The 16,617-nt window shown below is 35.3% G+C and overlaps 1 protein-coding gene across 1 annotated transcript in view; it reads left to right on the forward strand.

Moving 5' to 3' along the window:
- Positions 1-16,617, forward strand: part of LOC107709482 (ADAMTS-like protein 3) — a 200,839-nt gene that overhangs the window by 22,774 nt on the left and 161,448 nt on the right. The window contains exon 3 of the mRNA XM_016513974.1: positions 6,999-7,118. Coding sequence (XP_016369460.1) covers positions 6,999-7,118 — 120 coding nt within the window. The remainder of the gene's footprint in view (positions 1-6,998; positions 7,119-16,617) is intronic.

Here is a 16,617-nt window from a genome sequence, read left to right on the forward strand (position 1 = left end):
AAAATATTATTACAATTTAAAATAACTGTTTTCTATTTGAATATATTTAAAAATGTAATTTATTCCTGTGATCAAAGCTGAATTTTCAGCATCATTCCTCCAGTCTTCAGTGTCACATGATCCTTCAGAAATCATGCTGATTGGCTGCTCAAGTAACATTTCTTCTTATTATATATTAAAAACAGTTGTTTTGTGGAAATTGTGATACTTTTTAGAAGATTCTTTGATAAATAGAAAGTTCAAAAGAACAGCATTTAAAAAATTTTTTTTTCAACATTTTACATTTACATTTACATTTAGTCATTTAGCAGACGCTTTTATCCAAAGCGACTTACAAATGAGGACAATAAAAGCAGTCAAAACTAACAAAAGAGCAACAATATATAAGTGCAAATGACAAGTCTCAGTTAGCCTAACGCAGTACACGTAGCAATTTTTTATTAATTTAATGCATCCTTACTAAATAAAAGTATTGATTTCTTTAAAAACAAAATGTATATATATTTAGTGCATTTATATATTAATATTTATATTTATAAATATTTATCCCCCACTACACTGCTGCAAAATCATAATTCTGTTGAAAACGCTGGCCGGGTCAGTAATCTTCAACATGCTGGCCATGACATATTAAGTTTAGAGATTTCTAAATTTGAAGTGTGCTAGAAAAAAAAAAAAAGTTGGGATGTTTCATTTATGAGTCACTGTGTGTGACTACATTTCTATAGTGTCTGCCAATGGTAACTGACTGTCGTAAAAAAAATACTCTGAAAGCTTTTATGTGACGTCAGGGACATTATATGATTGTCTTACAAGAAGCATGTGACCCAAATTGCTGTTGACGCTTTTTCCAAAGGATTTAGAGTCAGGATGCTTTTACCACCCCATAGACACTGCTCAGGGTAAATGATGAATCTTCATTGTCCCACTGACTTCAGAGCTGAGGAATGTTCGAGTGACCAGATGTTAACCTGGCCCTGTTTTAACGAAGCGCTCTTTCTGGAAGTTATGATCCAGGATTAGATATTCCTCTGACTGTACTGATCCTTGGCACCGAGCGCTAAAAGTCAAGAGCTTATCTAGGGTTAGTCCGGTCTGAGGAGAGGCACTGGCCTGCTGCCATAAACCCAGAGACCAGCCGGAGTTTTCTCCTCATTGTTGAGTAGACTCGCTCTGACAGCGCCGTGACATTCCTTCGCCCAAAGCCGAGCCTTTCGCTTCCAATCTTTGAAGTTATAGGACTCATGGCACGGCCGTCGACTTAGTGCTTTACTTATTTGGCACTTATGCCCTGCTGAGACAATGTATCTACAGTTCCCTAATAGAGTGCCTGATGAAACATCTTCTGGCACATAAAAACACACACACCTGTGCCGGCTCTTGTAAATGCCAGTGGAAGTGAGCGGAGCCTTTAGTAATGAGCTTGTATGTGGTGCTAAGCTGAATGAAACCCAGTACGGTTACTCACACGCCGCCTGATGTTCAAGTCGAATCAAAATCAGGGTAAATTACGGAAAAGGTTAAGGGCCGTTCACAGCAAGGAAGATATTGCTAAGCATAAAGTTCAATTCAACATTCTATCTATTGTTGGAATCACTTTTTTTTTCTAGCTGATGAACAATAAAAACATCAGCCAATCAGAATCCACTCAGCTTTAAAGTTTTCAAGAATTTAAACGCTTACAATAAACAGAACATTAACATCCGTTGGTGTGGGCGCTAATATAGGGTTACATTTTATTTTAAGGTGTCCTTGTTACAGTGTAATGATACATTTAAGTACTGAGTAATATTAACTACATGCACTTACTATATGGTTAGGGTTATGATGAGGGTTTGGTTTATGGTTACTTGCATGTAATTATGCATAATTAATTGTTATTACAATAGTAAGTACATGTAACACTTTTCAAGAATTTAAACGCTTACAGTAAACAGAACATTAACATCCGTTGGTGTGGGCGCTAATATAGGGTTACACTTTATTTTAAGGTGTCCTTGTTACAGTGTAATGATACATTTAAGTACTGAGTAATATTAACTACATGCACTTACTATATGGTTAGGGTTATGATGAGGGTTTGGTTTATGGTTACTTGCATGTAATTATGCATAATTAGTTGTTATTACAATAGTAAGTACATGTAACATGTGTAACAAGGACACCTTAAAATAAAGTGTTACCTAATATAGTTATAGTTCTTGGTGTATATGGGCCTTAACTATAACAATAAAGGTAAAAATTTATTTTAAAAATTAATTCTGTGAGAATTTTAAATTTAAAACTGGTAACACTTTATTTTAAGGTGTCCTTGTTATATATGTTACATGTACTTACTATTATAATAACAATTAATTATGCATAATTACATGCAAGTAACCCTAATCCTAACCCTAACCATGTAGTAAGTACATGTAGTTAATTAATATTACTCAGTACTTATATGTATAATTACACTGGAACAAGGACACCTTAAAATAAAGTGTAACCTTCAAACTTTATTTCTGTGAGAATAGGTAAGGACACACTACAGCTACACTTCCTGGCCAAAAAGAAAAGTCTCATTAGACTGCATTTAGCTTTGATTACAGTGTATACTCATTGTGGCGCTGTTCCAACAACCATTTATTTTCACCAAGAGTTGCATTAATTGCTGTATTGACAATGGCAGAGTCAAACCCTTCTTCAAAGTCGACTCCATCACATCCCAAAGACTTTCAGTAGGGTTAAGGTCACGACTCTGTGGTGACCAATACATGCATGAAAATGATTTCTCATGCTCCCTGAACCACTCTTTCACAGTAGTGTTAATTTTGTCAACTATTTTCAGCTATTTTAGTCCCGGGCTAAAATGTCCTTGTTAGTTTTTATCATATTTAGTCAACCTTATCCTATTTAGTTTTAGTCAAGTTTTAGTCGACTAAAAGTCTCAACATTTTAGTCGAAGAAAACCTGAAGTATTTTAGTCTAGTTTTAGTCAATGAAAACTTGACATTTTAGCAATAAGATTATTATTAATTAACCGTACAGCAGTATTAATTTTGGCAGCCATTTTTATACATTTTAGTCTCGTCTTATTTCGTCAACGAAATTGCATGTTGATATAGTCTTAGTTATCGTTTATTGACCTTATTGTTGTCTCGTCTTAGTCATGGGAAAAAAGCTCGTCAACGAACATTTTTCGTCATAGTCTTCGTTAACGAAATTAACACTATTTCACAGTCTGAGCGCAGTGAATCTTGGCATTGTCATCCTGAAATATGGACATGAGTTCATCTTCCGACATGATTGTTTAAAGGGGTCATATGATGCGATTTCAAGTTTTTCTTTCTCTTTGGAGTGTTACAAGCTGATTGTGCATAGATAAGATCCCTGAAGTTGCAAAGACTAATAATCACTGCAATAATGATCCATTCGTAGGCTCTTTAGTAGTTGCCATTTTATATCCAAACAGTGATTTTTTGTTGATTAAAAACATTGACAGCCAATCAAAAATCAATCTGATTTTAAAGAAATCAAGCATTTAAAGAGGCAGACGACAAAAGAGCAGTGCAAACTTATAATTAATAGAACGCTATCGTCCGCTGGTGTGGAAGCTAATATTGTTATCATTATAGTTATCTTTCTTGGTGTGAACGGGCCTTAACTATAACAATAAAGTTGTAAAAATAATTCTAATTCTGTGAGAATAGTGAAGTCCACACCACAACTATAACAATAATGACACAGATGAATGATATCTTTGGAATCATTTTCAGAACTTTTTAGATTCCACTCGACTTTAACTCTTTCCCTGCCAGCTTTTTTTTAAGTTGCCAGCTACCGCCAGCATTTTTGATCATTTTCTTTGATCATTTTGTTGTATGAATATCTGAACATGCAATATGTCAAAAGAAAGAACAGAACCTCTGTTTTTAAACAAACAAGCAAACATGCATTCTTTTTTTATCAACACTTGAATATGGGCAAGTTTCATGAAAAACAATTTTTTTTTTGAACAAAAAGCTGAGGAAATCACGTTTTTGTCAAAGACTACATCTGGATAGGAGTCAGAATGATGATCAAAACATAGATGGAGTAGATCATGTCCATTAACACCCTCAAAGCTTGCACAGTCCTTAACCACTTCCTGGGTTGTCATTTTATTTTGGTAACGTTAGGTAGTTTTGATTTATATGCTGTTTGATGATTATTACATATGCATCTGCTTACATATATGATGGCTTGTTTCTGCTTCTCCTTCGCCATGCTTTGATCCAGACGTTCAGTACTCTTTCAGAAGATGTGTAATAGCGCCTCCTACCGTAGAAATACCAATTTGCACCCCCGAACGATCAGGGGGCGGGCCTAGATTCGAGGCTTGTCCAAAAAATCCTCTATTGTGTGGTGTCGTTACGATTATTCATGTCGTAAGTCTGTGTGGGCCCCTGTGAGTTACCTTGGGGCCTCATAGGGAATTTATTGGAGAAGATGTCCCCTGCTAACACAGTCAGCACCTGAAGGATTTCTCTGTGTGTGTGTGTGTGTGTGAGAGTTTTGGGGAACACAGATGGAGGGTGTTTACAGGGGTGCAGAGGGACAGGAGAGATGACAGACGAGACTTGTTTAGACTGTAATCAGACTGGATTGAACTGTGTGTTTGGAGACAGACTGCAGAAACGTACATGACAAACACACACACACACACTCTGATTGATTGTGATCATACGGAGGGTACCATCTTTATTTTGACTTTAAGGGTTTTTAATCGACACATTAAATTATATTGATAAGACAGAACAGTCTAGGGACTGAAAATGGTCCATAAAATGAGTTGATTTAATACATATTTTATTTCTAAAATATAATAATTTTAATTTTAATTACGTATTCTATTCCAATAAAATCCAATTTTATATATATATTGTAAGGGGTGAAGAATCACACGACAAGGAAATCTTAATAAATACCCCGGAGGGTGGATTTATTAGTGAGGTGGGTATATATATATATAATAGATATTAAATAATGCAGTACTTCATTAGTTTTCTCAACATAATTTATTAAAAATTTTATGAAAAAAAATTGTTTAAATTGCTTTAACATTATTGAAGACATGTGTTCAGACATATGTGTTTTCAATTACTGTATGAGGAAAAAAATAAACAAATATTCAAAATTAATGATGTAATTATTTATGTTTGGTTGCAAAAATGATGTTGAACTAATGCAATTCCTCTGTGTTGTGACTCTGAATTTGGAGCCAGTTCTTAAAATTCTTCTGAATTTTGTCCAGCCCTCGCACACACACACACACACACACACACACGCACACACACGCACACAGACACACACACACACGAATAGCAGGGCTGTTAATTCAGGCTTGTCAGTGAAAGTCTGTGTCACTGATGAAAGCATGCCGGGCGGCTCCTCTGACCGCATGCCAAACTCTGCTGCTCTTTAGTAGTCAGCCTCACACACTCACCCTAGCAGACACTCCCAGTGCTCAGGTACAAAATTAGTCTAACTTTTGATACCTGGTACATTTTGTTTTGAAGCTTCAAACACTTGTAAATAGTTCCCCATTTAATGATCAGGGAGGGAAAAAAGCTTTTCAGGAGCTCGCTGTGATTTTATAACCTCCTTAACTTCCATAAATTGTTTATAAGTGTGTCGCCAGGCTGTTCTGAGAAAGCCGTCGGCCTAGCATTAGCAGGGTAAACACATGGTAGCCTACTTCAAATTGGTCTGAACGATTCAGGATTTGGTTCATGTGCTGCAGTTAATCTTCCTCAATAAACCACCAAGGCAAAGAATTTCAGCTCTAACAGACCGGAGCTGCTTTCTCCTCTGTGGGCTTCTTACTGTCTCACAATGAACTTCTGACACACTAACAGTTAAATTTCCTCTTAATTTGTCCATGCTGTAGTCTTTTATCTTCCATTAGTTTGGGGGATGTCAGAGATGGATAGCAGCTGGCAGGTTTCGAGGTTCATTTTATCAGGATGATTATTTGATGTCAGTCTATATTTTTTTTAGTCAGTGGCTGATATATATATAAATAATGTTTTTGAAGTTGTAAATAAAACAAAGATTATTGGAGTATGTTTATGAGAACATATTTGCCTTTCTACTTGAAAATTTGTCTACTTCAAAATAATATTCAATTTAATGTGTTACTTGCTGTTTCTTTGCAGTTGTTTGTGAAATTTACTAGCAATTTCAGAGTGAAAATTTTTTCACCAATATTTTTTCAGTATATACATACATGTGTGTGTGTGTATATATATATATATATATATAACACACACACACACAAACACACGTTATTTGAAAAGATGAAAATAAAGTATGGAAATTTGGAACACAAATTTAAAAATAGGCTTAGCTCATGAATATTAATTAGGTCACATTGATGTGATGTTGCTTGGTAACCTACCATAAAGAGATAGTTCACCCCAAAATTAAAATTGTCATAATTTACTCACCCTCATGTCATTCCAAACCTGTATGATTTTTTTTTCCAAACCTGTATCTTTTCTGTGTAACATGAAGTTGTTTTGAAGAGTGTTGGTAACCAAACAATTTTGGTTCCCATTGACTTCCATTGTGTTTTTTGTCCATATAATGGAAATCAATGGGAACGGAAAAAGTTTGGTTACCAATATTCTTCAAAATGTCTTCTTTTATGTTCCACAGAAGAAAAAAAAAGTCTTAAGTGTCCAGTGAAGTAACCTAGTTAACATTCAAAAAGTCATTGACAGACTTCATGTCTATTATCAACTAGAACCAGAATTGTTAAATTGTATATTTCTAGTGAACCTTTCTACCTCAGTTAACATGTGTACAGCATTTCAGCTTGAACTTTATGTGCAATAGTTGAACACTGATATTATTTGATAGCATCTTTTGTATACTTACATTATGCTGTCGTAAAAATGTTACATGCAGGCCCTCAAATGATGTCCACAGTGCTTTTATAAGTTTAATGTGGTTGTTGTGGTCTTGTTTTACAGGGAGTAGCGAGCCAGACGCAGAGTGCTTACTTCCTCCCTGAATTTGCACTTTCTCCACAAGGAAGCTTTCTGGAAGACACAACAGGAGAGCAGTATCTCACTTACCGCTATGATGACCAGGTCAGAGACACAGCATCACATGCACAGTTACCTCTGAATATTCAACTGAATTCTGTCTGCTCAGATGAGTTTTTATTAATTAAACCCGAGTCATACTTGCCACTTCCTTTTGTGGTGATTTAATTGCGCATTGTAAAACTGCTGCTCTGAGAAATGATCATGGTTCATTAGCTTTAATACAAATAGTCTTTGTTCTAAAACCTAGTGAACTGCCTTGTTGTCTACTATCATTTGGTATATATAAACAGCATATATTGGGTACATATATTTTTAATGATGTATATGCTTCTTTCCATTTTGGAACAGTCGTTATGTCGAAAGCGCATATGATGCCTTAAAATGCTGTCTAGGTAGGCAGCTCACTAGGTTTGGATCAGATCTATAGATTTGTCTTTCGTGTTGCATGAGTTCTCTGTAGAAAAGTGAAGTGGGCATATGATTGAATGAGTCAGTGATTAATTTGACAGGATGGCACAAGTCAAACATGAATAATGTCTGTCTGTGCATTTCTGAGCTCCACTGAGAGGAAAACAGCATAATGACAACAGTGCTACATTTTATTTAATTTTATTGTATTGTGTGCTATGAGTAACCTAATATTTCATATGATATAACCTTGATTGTCAAGTTCAGCAAATTCTGATAATGAAGTATTCAATTTGAAGAATTTTAATTAATTTAAAATTTGATTTTAATTTCATTTTCCTTGGCAGGTTCAAATTTTTTTTAAATTGAAAACAAAATGGTTTAAATCGATTTATGAAAGTCTATTTTATATCTATATGAAACATACATTTTTATACACCGCTGTTCAAAAGTTTGGGGTCAGTAAGATTTTTAAAAAGGAATTAATACTTTTATTCAGCAAGGATGCATTAAATTGATCAAAAGTGGCAGTAAAGAGATTTCTAATGTTACAAACTATTTCTCTTTCAAATAAATGCTGTTTTTTAAACTTTCTATTCATTAAAAAAATCCTGAAAATCTTGGTTTTATTACGGTTTCAAAAATATTCAGCAGCACAACTGTTTTCAACATTGACAATAACAAGAAATGTTTCTTGAGCAGCAAATCAGCATATTTGCAAGAGTGGCGTAATGATTCTGAAAATTCAGCTTTTCATCACAGAAATTAATTACATTTGAAACTATATTCAAATAAAAACTATTGTTTTAAATTGTAATAATGTTCCACAATATTACAGTTTTTACTATATTTTGGATCAAATAAATGCAGCCTTGGTGAGCATAAGAGACTTTAAAAAAAAAAAAAACATCTTACTGACCCCAACAATAATGGATTTAATTTTTATATTAAGCAGTATTTTTATTAATTTTTTTAGCTTTCTTGACCAATCAGAATCCATGAACTGTCCGTTTTGAAATAGTGAGAGTGTTAAAGGGGTCATATGACGTTGCTAAAAAGAACATTATTTTGTGTATTTGGTGTAATTAAATGTGTTTATGCGGTTTAAGGTTAAAAAAACGGAGCACAAGACCTGTCGATAATGTAGTTTTTGATTTGTCCAATTTTGAATGTTCATAGCTCACAGAAATAATGTAACCTTCAGTGACAGGCAGTGTGTTAGCGGTGGTTCTTCTTTGCTGTTGGACTGTTTCCTCTCGGCACGATCAGTTAAGACTTTCAGATCAGCCCTTCGGCTTAAGGGGAATTTAAACCAGGCCATTTCGGTAAACCCTCTGTAACAGGAAAGTCCAAGTAAACCCGAAGTTTATAGGCATTATAAAGCTCTGCCTGACTGTTTTCTTTTGAATGCTTGCCCTGGGAGCCATTAACCCAGACACACTGTGTGCCATCAAACTGTTTTGGGGCCTGTTATGGAAACCTTGGTTCACGTCAGTCCAGCACTGATGTCTGTTTCCAGGCCAGTTGTTATGTTTGTGACGTGTTGGCATGCATGTCAGGGATGGCTTATATTATGGTGATTTAATACAGGAATGTGGTGGTGGCACGGCAACCACGCAAACACATGTTGCTTCCTGTTGTTATGACAGACTTCCAAGCATTTCTGCTCATATGAGCTCGTACTAATGCACTGCTGTTGTATGTCAATGCTGATAGGTGTGTGCATGCAAAAATACTCATTGGCTGTGTTTGCAATAGCATTTTACCATACTGCTCATACTTTTGCTGCAGTATATAGTATGTGAACTTGTATTATTCAATTTCCAATTTATCAATTTGGCATGGATTTTAATAGTTTTTACTATTGTTAGTATTAGTTTGGTTTGAGTTTTTTCCACAGATTTTTCTTTCATTCTTTCATTTCAGGGCTGCTAAAATTAATGCGCTGTTTGGATCATTTAAAAATGTTTTACGCTGTTGCATTGCAGTTGGGTTGTGAACGTTTCAAGTTTTAGAATATAATATGCATCAAAAGCAAAAATTAATTTGTAGCCATTTTACTTTTGGAAATATGAACATGATGTATGTTAGTTTAGTTTCAGGTTTTCCGGTTATTGCAGTTAAATTTTTTTTTTTTTTAGTTTTTGTAATGTTTTAACATTGGTGAATGTATTATCATTATTTTGTGATTAATTATTTGATCAGACATGAAGTGTCACACAAAATTAAATTGAAAATGTGCATTTTTTGATTTCTAAAGTGATAATTAGACTCCTTTTGCTCAATTAAACAACTCAGTGAGGTCTTTTGACAACAGGTAACATCATATATTTTTATAATTTTAGTATTGTTTATACAATATTATAATATTCATATTTTTTATTTTTATATTTTCAGTTTTCATTTTCATTTGAGTTTTTTTGTACTTTTTATTCATTTATTTTTGTTTTGCTTTAATTTATTTAAATTTTTTGTTTTTTTGTACTTCAACTTAAATACATTTATTTTAGTTGGTTGCCAAAAAAAACATTTTTATTTTTCATTTAAGTTTTTCATCTAATATTTATAATTGCTTACTGAAAAAAGGGTCCCATTTCTGTCTGAAAAGTATATACAGTTCCCAATGATTTCAACGGTTTGCATTCTTAGGTAGACACAGAAAATGGCCTTACTGAAAAAAGGGTCCCATTTCTGTTCATTATGGTAGAAAAAATTTTTTTTTATACTGAATGACATTTCATATTTAGGATGTGTCAAATGATGTGAAACCTTCCCAGTCATCCTGTCTGCAAGGTAAAGGCCTGGTCTTACAAAAGAAAATGCCACTGGCCCAAGTGCCGCTCCTTGCGTGCTGTTTCTCTCCAGTAAGTCGTCTCTCTTGCCAGAAAGAGGGTGGATACCATCCAGGCCTGTGCCTGCTGAGGTTAGCCACAGATGGAGGGCTTTCCCCTAATTTATAATTGCTTACTGAAAAAAGGGTCCCATTTCTGTTCATTATGGTAGAAAATTTTTTTTTTTATACTGAATGACATTTCATATTTAGGATGTGTCAAATGATGTGAAACCTTCCCAGTCATCCTGTCTGCAAGGTAAAGGCCTGGTCTTACAAAAGAAAATGCCACTGGCCCAAGTGCCGCTCCTTGCGTGCTGTTTCTCTCCAGTAAGTCGTCTCTCTTGCCAGAAAGAGGGTGGATACCATCCAGGCCTGTGCCTGCTGAGGTTAGCCACAGATGGAGGGCTTTCCCCTACAGACACAGGCTTAAACTAATAGATAATGCACATGTTCCCTTTGGGCATCTCCCCGGCCAGCCGAAGCGCCCGACAGACAAGCCCATAGTATAAAGCAGCTTTCCTCAGAGAGCCCCGTAAAGCATATCTAATGGCTTTTTGTGTTGCGCTACCTGCTTGAGACTTTGAGTTTAGCCAGCTGGAGTTTTTGGCTCTGAGCAGCACGCTAGTGCCAGTGTTTCCACTTACAGCCAATCCAGTACTTTCTAAAATAAGTTCTCGTTTGAAAAGACGTGACACTGTGCAGGCAGAAGGTGGATTTTTAATGGATGGGTTCGGATTGTGTTGATTAAATTGGGTCAAGGAGCAAGCTAGGGTCAGGGCGATTTGAACGTCTGGGTTTGAGAAGGTGTTCACCATGGAAAAGCAAGTGCCAGGTTTCATCTTTGAGGTCTTTGATGGGGTATTTGTAAAACTGACCCCCATCTGTGGCTTGCCGAGGTATTGGGATGGAGATTTTAATTGGGAGAGTCAGGCTCAGCAGGACTAAAGGAACCAGAACTTGCATGCTAACTATATCTGAAGTGACCAGTAATGAAGAAAGCAGGAGGGTGTTGAATTTGAGCCGTAAGATATGAGACGCCTTTAATATTTGGTTTATGCTGTATGTGTCTGCGTAGTTAGATGGTTAAGAGGTGTTTTGTATCATAGCTGTTACTGTATTGTGTGTTACCACAAATGGAAACTATATACAATTAGCACAAGGCTGTAACAATATGTATTGTAATTGACATTTTTAGCATGTCGATGTGTAGATTAGACATAGACATGGACCATTAAAGGAATAGTTCACCCAAAAAGAGCATTTGCTGAAAATATACTCACCATCATGCCATTCAGATGTCATCCAGTTTGTTTCTTCATCTGAACAGATTTGGAGAAATGTAGCATTACATCACTTGCTCACCAATGGATCCAAACAGCTGATAAAAACATCACAATAATCCACAAGTAATCCTCACCACTCCAGTCCATCAATTAATACCTTGTGAAGTGAAAACCTGCATGTTTGTAAGAAACAAATCTATCATTTAAGGCATTTTAACTTTAAACCGTTGCTTCTGGCCAAAATACCAGTCCATAATCAAAAATAACTCTTCCTCCAGTGTAAAAGTCCATCTCCTGTTGTCTCTCACATTAAAATCCACACACATATTTGTTTAGAACTGTTTTGGACTGTTTTCACTTGCAAACGGTGATTGATTTGTGCAAATTTCTCTCCTGATTCAGATGAGACGACCTTTTCACTAGATAAATCAGTATTATGGATGGAAGAATTGCATTTTAGCAATGGTTTTAAGTTAATGCTAATCCCATGTGATGGACAGACACATTGTGGGTCCTCAATTAGCGTCATGCTCTTGTGGTTCTCGGATCAGTTCCAAACAGCCCTCAATTCCCAGAATGCACCTAGTAATAATCTGGAGTCTCGATACATGCAGTTCTTTACAGCAAAAGAAGTGATGCACACCTCATATTCGGCCATCATTAAAGAATAATTTCATACTGTGCAGAAATGAGTCACATTCAGTGGCTGCTTTTGTCGAGTCTGTAAGTGTAGATGAGCTGTAGTGGGCAGCATGAGTGATCTATCTATCTATCTATCTATCTATCTGTCTGTTGTTTTTATCTATCTATCTATCTATCTATCTATCTGTCTGTCTGTCTGTCTGTCTGTCTGTCTGTCTTATCTTATCTTATCTTGGATTCTGCATTTGTATGTTTGAAAAAATGTTTAGTAATTCATTGAAGTTTAAACATTTATTGAAAGTCTGTAGCCCCTTTGACTGTATATTTGTAAATCACTATTAAATCTGTAATATAGCACATTTAAACACAGGTAAATGGAGCATTTGATTACACAGCACTTTGGTATTTAGTACAGACCTTTCTCTCAACTCTTGTGTGTGTGTGTAAATGTACATGCCAAGCTGCTCCTAATTGTCTCTGATTAAAGCCTGAATTCTTTTCAACTGCTAAAAACACATTTCATCACCCCCCTGCCTGCTAATGCTCATAACGCCTTTTTTTTTTTTTTTGCAATGACACTTTTGATCTACTTTTAATGTAGCATTTCCATAAATTTGCATCTCTGAAACGCCTCTTTTGACTTTCCGGTCCTCATGCCAAAGAGGATGTTGGTAATGCCAAAGTTGGGATGCTAATCAAGACTCTCTTAGTTATATGGGACATCTAGTGTTTTACCCTGAGCACTTTCACTTGAGGGATGTGTCCCATTTGCCTAATCCTCGAAAGCGCCTGACAAGATGTGGCTCAGTCATAGACTCTGATGCTTGACATTTGAAATTAGAGAGTAATGTATGCGATCAAGTTCAACGTGATAGGCAGATATTAGCTGCAGATGTTTATTATAAAAGGATTTAGTGCTGTGTCTACATAAAACAAGGGCATAATGAGGTTGATGCTGGAAACATTTTTGACACATGAACAAGTTTTGGGTCAGTAAGATTTTTATTAATTTTTATTAATTAATTTCAGCAAGGATGCATTAAATTGATCAAAGAAACAGTAGACATTTATAATCTAACTTTTGAATTCATCAAACAATCCTGAAAAAAAGTCAGTTTCCACAAAAATATTAAGCAGCACAATTGTTACATCAAAAGTCATGTTTGACATTATTTGTCTGTTTTGACTGAACTATGCCTTTGATAAATACAAGGCAAAAATGTGTCCTCAGCTACCCTCACAAAGTTCAATATGAACTTCAACATGACAGCCAAACCTCCTGTCTGAAATGAAATCGTTTTTGTTGAAAGACGTTTCATTCATTGTTGCCAAGCTGCTTTCACGGTCACACCGCAGATAGAATTATCCTCAGACCTCGACGTGTCAAGCTGTTGATAAGACTAGAATCAAGATGGAGAGGAAATTAAACATGTTGGTATTGGTGGAGGAATCATGCCAGGCACGTCTCGTTCTGGGTAAGAATGTAGCGGTGACATATTTTTATTCTTTTCTGAGAGTGTCAAGAGTTTTATTTGCAATATTGAATTGAGATATTACATCCTCAACTGCTCCCAGCACAAAAATAATAGCAACTAATGTTACTATAACCCAAATTTATCATTGCATTATACTTTATTAATAATTGTTCACAGCCATTTCATAATCCAAATGAGTCATGTCATGCATTTGTTTTAATTTGATTGTTTTTCTTACTTTTATGGTGTCCATTTTGGAGCTTGATATTCATAGTCAGTTTTGACAAATAGCTGTGTGGGGTGTGTTCCATTGTAAATATAACAGCATATGGGTTTGAAACGACTTGAGGGGGCGTAAATGATGACAGAATATTCATTTTTTGGGTGAAGGATTCCTGTAGTGTGGTTGAATGCTGTTATTTCTCTGAGAGAAACACAGGGTCACAGTATGATGACCACATGATGATAATTTTAACTTAGAAGACATAATTGTGTAACTTCATGTAGAGCAGTCAACCGTGAAAGCCCTGCATTACAGCTGCCATCAGTGATATTCAGGAGAAGTGTGTGTATCCTATCAGCCTTTCCCTCCACCGCTATTAATCAAATCTGGAAAACTTCTGGAATTTAACCTGGGCCAAAATGGCTGGATGTTATTGTAGGGTGCATGTTTTTGCTCGGGGAACAGGCCTTTTTGAGGTTCTGACTTATGAGCAGGGAGTGAAAGTTGGATTGAGTGTGCTTTGCACAAAGAAGCTTTACACAAAGAAGAGAGAGGAGAAGATATAAGCTCTGTTCCAAAACCTAATGTAGTGTAAGTCAATATTGATATTGTTAACTAACACTGAGGCTACATCCACATTAATCTGGATACATAAAAAATGCATCTTATTCCTCTACATATTGGCCTTTCTTCCACATTGAGACACATTTTGTCATCTCAGATAAATTTGAAATTTTTGAAAGCTGAAATAAAATAAAATATAAATATTAGAAGAAAAACCTAAAAATTACTTAATAACTAAAAGAAGTAAGTTTTAGTTGAATTACTCAATTAACTGAATTTAAACTAAACAGAAATATAAAAAAACTAATAAAAATGACAAAAGAAAATAACAAAATGACTAAAACTTAAACTAAAATTAAATTGAAAGCTGAACATATGAAAATAAAAGACGATTAAAAATATTAATGAATACTATGAAAGTATATAAATAATACTAAAATAACACTGACACAGGCAGCTACTTTCTAAGAAAGTATGCTAACATCGTGAAACCTACTGAGTGATTTGATCTGCGCCACATACATCACACAAATTACGTTTCCCATGTGACGTGCACACTGTAAAAAAAAAAAAATCATTTTTTAAAGTTGTAAATAAAACAAAGATTATTACAAAGTTAAAACAACTTTGAAATTTCAATATAATTAAATACGTTATTTGCTCTTTCTTTGTAATTATTTGTGAAATTCAGTGAAACTTGTTTCAAAGTAAAACCTACATAATTTTTTCAGTGCAAGAGACTCATTTGACATTAGTTTTCGCTGTAGTTTGACATTAGTATTTTACTAACTAACAAAGCTGTACTACTATGGAAAAAGTATGGCGAATACATAGCGTGCACACACATTTTGGGTACAATAATCTATTTTAGATTGGCACTTTTTTTATATTTTGCAGCATTAAATAAAATAAAAGCATGATTATAATCAGTATTATTTCTCTGTTTCAGCATTATCCGCCATCTTGAATGTTGCATTGGCGCATGTTGCATTGGAAAACAGTATTTTACTTAGGCAACTTTAGTTGTTCAAATGCTGTCTAAGCTCACTAGGTTTTGGAACAGAACTATTTACAGTATTTTTGGCAGTCACGTTAATTTACCTCATGTGGGTTTTTCGTCTCAAATATTTTGCTGGTTTTGTCATTAAACCTTCAACTTGTGTGTGCTTTGCCGTTCCTGCTATGTGGGGGGCTGTAGCTGTTCTCAGATCAGCTTGTATCGACTACTTAAGGGACTCGCACGGGCTGCACACCTGTTGTGTCAATTCCCTGCATTCAAGTTCACTCAAGGTCATATTTTTAACACGGTGGCCACGTTTGAACACATATGCGAACTGCATTATGTTTGTGTGTGTGTCTCCTGTCTCACCCCTCGGACAACAGGTGTGGCCCCTGAAACAGAACAGCCATCTGGATCTCGTTTGCCTGTCTTTTGAGAGCACGCTGATTTAGCAATTGCCTCATTTCGCGGCCTTATTTCACGTACTCTGACACGGCGTTCTTTGGTTGCTTCTTAACATTAACGAAGCGTCCTTTTAAAGGGATAGTTCACCGAAAAATGAAAATTTGTTGTTAATTTACTCACCCTCAGGTCATTCAGGATTTAGGTGACTTTTTTCTTCAGTAAAACAATAAAGAAGATTTTTAGCTGAAACCGTGCACTGTAAAAAAAAATTCCGTAAAATTTACGGTAAAAAACTGGCAGCTGTGGTTGCTGGAATTTTACCATAAAAAGTACGGTAGCAACAGTTTAGGTTTTACGGTTTTAACTTAAATTTACAGTTAAATACCGTAATTTCATTAACTGATATAATGTTAATATACCAACCTATTGAAGTACTGAAATCTGTTTTGTACATTTGTAATACACTGATAACCACCAAATGCAGGTGGTGATGAGAAAGTCACATGATGAACCAAAGCCCATCTCAAGCAGCTTTTAAATATTAACATAATATAGAAGATGCACAGTGTCATTCACACAAACACTAAACATCATCATGGTAACACACATGAAACTGAAATAATGCAATAAACATTAATTTAACAACATTAGGTGTAACACAACCCTAATATACACAAAACTGATAAGAAAAAACTAAGGAAACACATA

This window comes from Sinocyclocheilus rhinocerous, unplaced genomic scaffold, assembly GCF_001515625.1.
Source record: "Sinocyclocheilus rhinocerous isolate Xijiao unplaced genomic scaffold, SAMN03320098_v1.1 scaffold1467, whole genome shotgun sequence".
NCBI classification, from domain to species: Eukaryota; Metazoa; Chordata; class Actinopteri; order Cypriniformes; family Cyprinidae; genus Sinocyclocheilus; species Sinocyclocheilus rhinocerous.